The 10,205-nt window shown below is 37.4% G+C and overlaps 1 protein-coding gene across 7 annotated transcripts in view; it reads right to left on the bottom strand.

Moving 5' to 3' along the window:
- Positions 1-2,536: 2,536 nt before the first annotated feature.
- LOC121958233 (ras/Rap GTPase-activating protein SynGAP-like) overlaps positions 2,537-10,205 on the bottom strand; it is a 50,817-nt gene continuing 43,148 nt past the window's right edge. For 6 of the 7 annotated variants that reach the window (XM_042507109.1, XM_042507113.1, XM_042507110.1 and 3 more), the window contains 2 exons: positions 7,143-7,215; positions 2,537-3,283 (listed from right to left, as the gene is read on the bottom strand). In XM_042507109.1, the coding sequence (XP_042363043.1) occupies positions 3,257-3,283; positions 7,143-7,215 (100 nt within the window). In that variant the 3' untranslated portion in view covers positions 2,537-3,256. The remainder of the gene's footprint in view (positions 3,284-7,142; positions 7,216-10,205) is intronic. The other variant, XM_042507112.1, reaches the window with a different exon arrangement.

Here is a 10,205-nt window from a genome sequence, read left to right as displayed (position 1 = left end):
GCATTATTTTGGGCCGTGTGGCACAGACTGTAAGGCAGTCAAATCTTATGCACATATACTACATATCCCTGCTCAGAAACTCTATTGTTCTGTTGTTTTCACTGTTTCTCCTCTTTTTGTTATCTGGTCACTTCTTTCAGTACTTTTTATGTTGTATAATGCAAAAGGCTGAATGCCACCCTCTTCTGAAAAAACGGAAGAGTCAGCAGGTTGGATTAAAAAAAGCAGCCTTCCATATAGAAAGCCCTGTCAAAAATCTTTTTCTTTTTTTTTTGTTTTTACATTAGAATAATATCTGACAACAAATCGACTTACTCGTCCTTGCATTTAAAAAGCACATGCAGAAGTGTTGCACATCTATGCTTCAGAAACATTAAACACAACAGATGAGTAATTCACTACTTGCTATAATATGATTTGTTTCCAGTTGCACATGTTTATAATCATAGTTATTAAAAATGTATTCATACAGCACTTTTCAAACCAATGTTACAAAGTGCTGTACAAGAAAACATGAAAGGCTAAAAAGATAAATAATGAAAATGGCAGACGTGAAAGCCATGATATTTTAAAGTTGTTTTGTTTTTTCCAGGTTAATTCATTACTTCTAGACTAACGCTCTCCGATGTAACTGTCAGTGACACAAGCGTTCATTGGGGACTATCGACTTAAGATTATCCGGAGCCCTGCTGCTGAAGCTAAAGCTGTCACTGTCATTTTTCAGATATTTCTGATGGCATAACATTTTTTAAAGGAATACTTCAACCCCAAAATGATCACTGGTATATCAGTTACCCTCTGTTATGTTGAATTAATGAAGAAAATGTGTTTTTTGGACATGACTCCATGGTGAATCAAGAATTTTTTAAAAACAGAGAAAATTCTTGATGAATTGAAGTCAAAGGGGTCCATAAAACATCAAAAACATCAAACAAAACATTTGTTTAGGAACTCTCGCACAACTTGTGCAGTATAATCCAAGTCTCACTTATCCAACTGATGCTCAGCACTTCCCAAACGCATGTATTTTCCTTAAAACCCTTTTAAAAAACTTCGTTATAAACAGTCTCATGCACGGACGAGTAGCGCACCTGACCCATTTATGCTAGTGTTTTAAATAGCAAAAGTGTTGTTAGCGAGAATTCATGTGTTTGGGAAGCACTGAAGCACACACATATGACTGGATCAATGAGACACGAGTTGTGTGAGAGTTTGTACAAGGATTTTTTTTATATAGTTTTTCTACTCTTAAAGGTGGATACATTTTATTTCAATTCAAGAATATTATCAGCTTTTCAATTCTTTGTTTAGTGTGGAGGCATGTCAGAAAAAAAAGTTTTCTTTCCAAATTCAATGCAACACAGGGTAAGCAACTTATATACAAAAGATCACTAGTGTGGCACCCATTAGCTCACCTGGTAAAGCCCCATGCACAAAGGCTATGTCCTTACAGCAGCGACCGTGGGTTTCACGCCATCCTGCGGCCCTTTGCTGCATGTCATCCCCTCTCTCTCCCCCTTTCATGCTTAACGTGTCCTATAATAATTATAGGTGGAAAAGCCAAAAAAAAATCTTAGTGGGGTAAAGTTTTCCTTTAAAGACAATGTTAAATTGATGTAGTATAGTTTGTTTTACCTGGAGAGGAAGGGGTCACTGTAGTAATTTAGTCAGTTAGAGACCTTGTAAAAGATGGATTACAAAATCATTAAAATTCAAGCAGCTGAGGTCAAGATATCTGGACTCTCTGACCCCATTTACACCTGGAATTAACATTTGATCTGCATGTACATTAGTTAAAACATGAAAATGTTGATTTTAAACACAGGTGATTGCACTGTGGTTGGATTGGTCAGAGCACATCTGTAAGGGGTTAGTACAGTAGTGATCGGCATAATGACACCGGTGAGAGGACCGTACTCTTAAGAAACATTAAGAAATATTCTACCAAAACAACAAGTACTAGCAGTAGCTAGCAAGTCTTTCCATGCAAAAAGTGATTTAGAAATGGAGGACACCTGTCCATGGCATTGCCTGGCATGCCGCGTGTTAATGCAAGTGCCCATGGATCAGATGTCATTCAGATAATGACGCCCATATACAGATCACATGCTAATACCAGGTGTAAATGGGGCCTTGTTCAGGAGCCTACATTTCCCACAATGCAACCAAAAGCATATTTTCCTCAGATCTCCCTCCTTGAGTCGTTAATGCCCGTGTCTATCAGACTACACACGCCCAGTTTACAATGCAGACTTTGTGTGTTGTAAAATTGCTGGAGTGCCCCTTTAATTTTAATATTTCCTTACATTTTCACACTATTTTTCTTTCATGTCAGGTATTTATGAAGCACTTTGTATCACTGTTTTGAAACGTCATATATAATCTTTCTTATGATTAATAATATTTTTACAAAGTGAACAAAACACATTATAATGTCAGATTATTTTTGTAAAGTATCTCCATTATTAAAAAGGCTTAGTAGCTTTAAGAAATACTTCTTCTATACACTGAAAGTCAAGAGACTGTTTTTCTGGCTTTACACTGTGTGCCGAAGGAAAATGTTAAGATTGTATTTAAAGCAATTAGTTGATTGTAAGATTCATTTGGCATCTATGCAGATGGAATGGCTGTACTATAAAAGATGGAAAAATCATAATGATAACCACCTTTGCAGTGAGACTATCTTACTAAATGATTTATTCAGAATCGGATAATATAGGTCTTTGCTTTGGGCCCTGCATCCGATGATCATAAATGGCAACTGATTAAACAACATGCTTGTTGCTCGTCACAGGCGTCACCATGAGAGGAGATTGTGCTTGTAAAAGCCTTTTCTACATTTCATCTGCAGTCACATCAGTGAGAAGCGAGTGTACTGCTTGTAGCGGGGGAAATTATGAATCCGTCTTCATCCCCAGTGTTTTACGTATTTCTTCTCACTTCTTCCGGTTAAATAAAGAAACTCATTGGGTTCAGTATTGCCATTGTTGTGGCATTGGCTTATATTTCAGTCAAAATGTGCAGACGATTCGCTGCACACGTTGGTCCTCACGCTAAACTGATTGTCAAGTTCTCGTACAGGCAAAGTTTGATTATGTGCAAAGTTTCTTTTTTTAAGAACCTTGTGAGATGAAGCCTCCAGTGATCCTGCTGGATCCACTGCAGAGCTTCTCTTCATGGTTGTTTTGTAGGATTTGAATTTGTCTTCTTACACTCGAGTGACCATTATGACCTCTGGTCAGCTCGATAGCGGCAGTCAGGATCCATAGCCCTGGTTGATAGACTGAAGGGAGAGAAAAGAGTAAAAATTACAACCTATCTTGATTCACAGCTTTCATGAAAGTGAAAGTTTAAAGGAATAATTAGACCATTAATAAAATTAGTTTGTTTTCTTTCTTGCTGAGATTTGGATGAGAAGATCGCTCTCCAAAATACTCTCATGTCTTTAACAGTAGCTTAGCATAATGACTGGAAACAGGGGAAATAACAGCCGGCCTTACTCTGTCTAAAGGTAACTAAATCTGCCTACTAACACCTCTAAAGCTAACTAAAACTCTTTCTCACCAAATCTAGCTAATGTTTGCAGGTTTTTTGGACATAATAAAAGACGCTAAAATAAGCAATAGACTGTTTTCCCATTAGCAGTAGACAAAAATGCCTTAATGTTTTTTGTTTTTTTTTTAGGTTCCACAAAACCACAGGTTAGTAAACAGAAGAAAGCAGTGTGGAGGCCAGTTAAAATGTTACATGGGTAAGTCTTTTTTTATATTACTAGTTCAGGCATAGTTCACAGATATTTTTGAAAGGTGTTTTTTTCCTCCTTTGTTCTAAAAAAAAAAAAACCCACATTGTCCACACACTGTTATAAAAAGAAAAAATCTCAATCAGAATTAACACACAAAAAACACGATTCATGCACTGTCAAGAGCATTCCAAACCATCAAGCGGTGATATAATCGTACACTAGAGCCAAGCAAAGATGAAGATGATATTGGCCAATCGGAAGCCTGGAAAAATCTACTACAGGAAGACTAACTGGAGCAGTGATTTCCGTAGGGAATTCTGACAACTCTGATCCTTAATATAATGAAAGAGTAACTGTACATTTATGTGTAAAATTGACTGTTAACAACACTGGAGCCAGCACTGTTTTGGTAACACCTGCCATTGAATGAAATGGTGCCTCATTTGTGACACCCCACAAAGGAGATAACTTTGCACACTGTGTGAAAGTCAAAAATGCCATTTTCCCTGTCAACACCAACAGTTTCCTGAAAATATTCATCCTGAATCGACTTTTACAAAAGGTCAATTTTCAGTGACCTTAATGTTGTTTGCATGTAGCGGAAAAAGCAAAATGCAACCAAAACACTTCATTTTAAAATTAACTTACTTAAATTAATTAACTTAATTCACACATTATATCTTGTGTGTTTAATAAAAAAACAAAGGTACAGGGCTGCAACCAACTGAGAACTATGTCAGTCACATTGGATTTGGCTGTCCAATACAAATATTCAATTATTCTTAGGTAGGACTGGTGTGACACATTTCAAACCAGTTTGATAATAAGCCAAAAACCAAGCGGACAGACTGGTTTACCAAATTTTACCAGGTGCCACATATGCCTTAGCAGTCAATTCTAAGTGGGACATAAGGATAGCGTGACCCAACAGAAAGCGAGTATATAGCTATCACATGGCATCGTGTAACACGAGAACTCTCTGTCCACACTGGATTCATTAAATGTTAAACAAATATGATACAAACAGTGCTGCTATCAGCTGTGCACTCAAGATCAAACTAGAGAGGTAAGCACTGAAAAGATGGATGAGAAACCTACTTGCTATCACCCTGTGTTTGTACCGTTACTTTTTAAATCAGGTTACACACACTTGAAGTATGATATTTACTGGAAAGGGCATACAATATAGCCAACAGCAAGTAATGTTAGCCTAGCTTGTTTTTGGTGTGGTCATTTACCTTAGCAGAAACTGTGAGCTTCCCAGCCATCTCCATCCAGCTAGCTGACACTGTGTTTAAGTTTTTGTAGTGAGACAGAGCTTTTGTATAAATATTTCCTCATTATAACTTCATAAATCAGCTGTTCCTTTTTCACTGCGGCACTTTCAAAGCAAGCATCAGCTATAAATAAAAACAAAGCATCTGATGAAAGTTCTGTTCACACACCTGCAGCCAGTAAGGACAGCTCTTTCGTCTGTTTTAAATCCGAGATGTTGTCATATTGGTGCAGTTTTTAACAGTTTTTAAGTCTTTTTAACAGACTCAGTCTGCCATGTCTTCTCTCATCAGCCCCAAAAGTAAACAAATGCACTACTCTTCCCCCTCTGCTAAAATTTTATCCCCTTCAGATTACCAACACTAGCTGCCTTGGCTCGGTAGTAAATTACACACAAACTGTCAGACGCCAGTTGCTCCATTAGTACGTTTACAAATGCGATATTATATCACTAATGCTGTCATATTGCTTATTATTGAGGCGATTTGAGTTGGATGTAGCTCTGTGATGTAGGCTACTTTAAAAATTACCAGAACATGACATAATGACAAATGCCAGTTCAGCCAGTTTGCATAAACTAAACCTGTTTAAGCTCGTTCACTGGACTCAACCAGAACAGCAAAACCAGATATCCACCCAACTTCAACTACTGATATCTTTTCATCTATATAGACTTTGAACAGGTCTTAGTGGGCAGCAGTGATGTTCGCATAATACAGTAAACAAGTCAAGTTAGCCCTACGAGCTAATGCGGACTGACGATGCGTACAACGAATCGGCAATGTGCAACATTTCTTGTTATATCCAGATATCAGACAAAAGCCAGAGACTGTAATGTATGTTGCTGTGAGCTGAAAATTCATACATAGAAAAAAAAGACTGCTTGACTTAAAGAATCTCAGTCAACTGAGGGCCTCTGACTGATGATTTTTTATGACTTTTAGGAGGCAACCCCTAAAGAGGTAAAAAATGTATATTTTTACCTTCGCACCTACTTTTGGACAGAGTCAGGCTTACTATATTCCTATTTCCAATTTCTGTGATAAGCAAAGTTACTGGTAATTGGCTGTTGACTCCAGCTACAAATCTAACATACTGACATGACAGTGCTATCAATGTTCCTCTATATCTCGGCAAGAAAGCAAACAGACATAGTTTCCAAAATGCTGAACTAGTCCTTTAAATCTCAATTCTCGATTTTCTGTCTTTTGGAAAGAAACGAGTCTCCCACTCTGAAGGAATAGCATTTCTCAACACTAACTTGCACTATCACTCCACTAACTGAAATATTTAACATCAGGGGTGTGTTTTTTTGATAGCTATGACATTAGTTTGAGCCAAAAGGACGGCTTGCAAACTAATCCTTCTTTACTACATCCTGCAGAGTTTGGTCATCTTTTCTCATCACACATTCTTATTTGTTTAAGAAGTCTGTTGAAACAGCAAGTACAATCTCACAACAAACTCAGTGCAGAAACAATTCTATATATGGTCTGAGGTTTCAAGAGGTAATTTTATCTCTCAGTACTGAGCGCTTAAACAAGGTGACAGTGTATTTTAACGACAGCAAATGTTGTTGCTCCTGAGTTATTTCGGCATAAACACAACACACACACACGCTCAGCCTCTTCACCTGCGTCACAATCCAGCCCACATGGTGCATTCACGGCGCTGAGCCCTGCAGAATAACTGTGACGTGGCTGATGAGTCACAGTCACGGTTTTCCAGCATTGAATGCGCTCGTGGTATAATAATAATCTGCTTGTGGTAAATAATATTCAGTTTCAGTGTTGGAGACTTGCTATTCCTTCACAGAGCTAGATTAACCTCTCCACATAAATTTAAGCTTCATCCAGCTCTTGATTTTTGGGATCATCACTGTGTTTTTGACCTCTGCTCAAGCGTGTGCGGTAAGATGGTGGGATGTTCTTTCAGATGTGACATAAACGTACTTTTGAAAGATGGGAATAGGTGAAGTGTATGACAGCTGCAAACTTTCTCCCCCCTGCACTGCGTTTTGGCAAATGCGCTGAATGTGATGTAAGAATGATGCAAGCTGTTTTAGGACATGACTGGTTTAGCAAATAGGGATGATAAAAGATGTAGAGACACAGGCACAAACCTGGTCTGTGAGGATTCGAGGCTTAATATCAGGAATGGCACCCCCTCTCAGCTCATCTTCCACAGCCATGAGTCTGACAACAGGGAAATAGAAACAAACATACCGGTTGACAAAAATAGAATAATGAAGCCGGCGTTCTTCAAATTTACTGTAGGATTATATGGCCATATGATGATATTAAGGTCTTGACATGTTCCTTGGTACATTCAGCTATCCTCAGAGCTTCCTCGAGCTGAATCTGAGCTGCCTTCAGAGCAATTTAAAGCAGTTCAAATTCAGCTGTTAGATACACAACTTGGGAAATGAGTGTGTGCAGGATAGTTCAGTTTGCATCCATCTGCTGTATCTGTATACAGAGGAAATGTTTAATTTAACTTAAGAAAATGTTTTTGCCAAATGAGATGAGATGTGAGCTCTGTATACTCCAGTTACATAAAACTTTGGCTTTTGGAAATAAATTTAATGTGGTGCTCTGAGCATTTTAATGGGTATCCCAGTGTGTTGTGAAACATCATCTTCAACTCTGAATTAGTCTGTTTTTTCCTCTGTCCTTGTAACCAAGTTACTGAAATAACACAAAAGCAACCACATGTTTCATATTTAAGTATGAGCCTTAAAGGTTTTCGCTATTCTGGTGATATTTAAATGAGCTACATTTAAAGAAATAATTCTGCATTTTGGAAAATACACTTATTTGCTTTCCGTCTGAGAGTTAGAAGAGAAAATTGATACCACTCTAATGTCTGTGTGTTAAAGATACTCTTTGGAGCTCTGGAGTACCACAGGCAGGGTTGACGTAATTCCTGATCAATTTTGGAAATATGCCGATTTAGAAAGTGTGCATTGCACACAGTCAAGGCCTGGATTCTTCCATGAAACTGAGCTGCAAAATACAGATATAAAGTGATTAAAAAATTGTAAATGTCACAGCAATGCTTTTGAGTTGGGGGTCTTAACCGATACCAATATCGATATACATCATCATATTCTGCTAGACAGCCGACCACCAGATGAACACATACAATTTTATGCTTTTTAATGTAAGTAATATTCATTCAGTGTGCCAAATAAGAAAAATAATTTAACTTAGGGTTGATGTTTTCAACATGTTCACTTTGTCAGTATAAAAAAAAAATATAATCAGTGTATAAATCAGTATGTTGGCTGTTCCTTCCTGATATTTCAATATAAAGCCAATATCTGCCAATACTGATTAGATGCCGATATTATCGTGCATTGAACTTTAAATGGGTAAGAAGCCTGACTCGCTGGCTTGGAATGAGAGCCGCCTAGGGGGCCACTTTTGCCATTTTTAGGTGAATTCGTTGTTATATTAATAGAGTAACAAAAAAACAACAACTTAACAATGATTGATAACATAGTCATTAGTTTATAATCTAGTAATCAAAAAAGTCTTCATTAGATTCATCAGAAAAAAAAAAAGTCGATAAGTGCAGCTCCACTACAGGTGATATGGAACAATGTTCTTTCCACTTTTTGTTTTTTACATGGTTAAGCCTGATTTCTAGTAGGGTGCTCGGTTCTTTTGATAAGTGTCTTTTGACAGAAAGTAATTAGTTGCGCATTGTTTTCAATTTTTGCCTCAGCGTAAGGTTTTAAGTTGGCATGACGGTAGCCAGAGACCCCCTGCACTTTTTTAACAGTCTAAGTCGATTTCTGTCATGTTTAGTGAAGCTTAATCTGCATAGACAGCTGTTAAAAAATCACAGAAATATCACACTGTACAATAGGAGTGGAGAAAAAATCGATACAGCATAGTATTGCTATATTTTTGTGTAGCAATATTGTGTGGATACACAGACAGGTTATATAAATTATTACTAGTGCAAATACAAATCTAAGTTTTGGTAGCCTACTTGAATGATAAAGTCAGTTGCTTTTTCAGTCCACTAGATACATTTTGCTGCACTAAAAATGTTTGATTCTCTACCTTAAAAACTTAATCTAATTACATAACACAGATGTTGAGATATTTTTTCTTTGGGGACATAACTCATAATTTAAAAGGTTAATTGATCACAATATACATTATTGCAAAGCTCAGCATATTGTAAAACATCTTAAATTGTATTACTGTTGTATTGTGCATAAACTATGGTGATAATATCATATTGCGAATCCCACCCCTCTGTGTGTTTTTATCTTAATTATTGATTGATCAGCTCCCAATCTGCAGTGAGCAGCAGATACCCCTTACTCGCTATGGTAGGTTGGGAAATATAATCAATGATTCAATACATACAAACACTTGATTTCTTCCTGTGGCACTGACATAAAAACTGTTTTTGTTCAGTGAGTGTCTGCTGTCAGTCAGCCTAGTGAAGACAGTTTGACCAGCCTCTGTCCCCTCAGGAGCTGCTGCTCACAGACAGCTGCTTCTGTGGACAGAGAGGTGGCAGCACTGCTAATCACACTGCGCAACTAAGCATGACATTGTGACATAACAAAATTCTCAAGGTACGCAACATAAATGAAAAACGTGGAGCGATACTCATCATAAGTGTCAAGCACCCTCCTATAAATCATGCTTCAGGGTTAGTAATATAGTGCAAATTGTTTAGAAAATCTGCAAAATAAAATGTGAACTGAAGTGCATTTTCATGCATTATTGTTATGCGTATATTAGGAGTCGAATGCATTGAGATGATGTGCTCCAGCACAGATATAAGAGCGGTATCTTCTCATTTAACACTCAGCAAGAAAGCATATAAGCATATTGGCCAAAATGTTGAACTATGTTAAAATGGCTACATATGACCAGTGCTGTCCACATTCACACTTCGCAAGAGCTAACTACAGTTCAGTTCACACATTTATTTATTTATTTATTTTAAATCTCATTCAATTGTATCATTCAACCAATATTTCCCAAGACTGGGCGTGCTTAAACTCAATGTGTCATTTCAAATTTGTTGGCAATGTGCCTGATGTTGGGACTTCATTAGGCACAGCTGTGTTCATCTGAGTACTTAAGCAACAGACCAAAAAAAAACCTAAAATGGAGGCAATTTAAATAAAAATTAGCAAAGCGAGTCATCACGT

This window comes from Plectropomus leopardus, chromosome 18 (genome assembly GCF_008729295.1).
Source record: "Plectropomus leopardus isolate mb chromosome 18, YSFRI_Pleo_2.0, whole genome shotgun sequence".
In the NCBI taxonomy this organism is placed as follows: Eukaryota; Metazoa; Chordata; class Actinopteri; order Perciformes; family Serranidae; genus Plectropomus; species Plectropomus leopardus.
The sequence above is the reverse complement of the archived record's forward strand: the minus strand, read 5'-3'. Positions and strand labels throughout refer to the sequence as shown.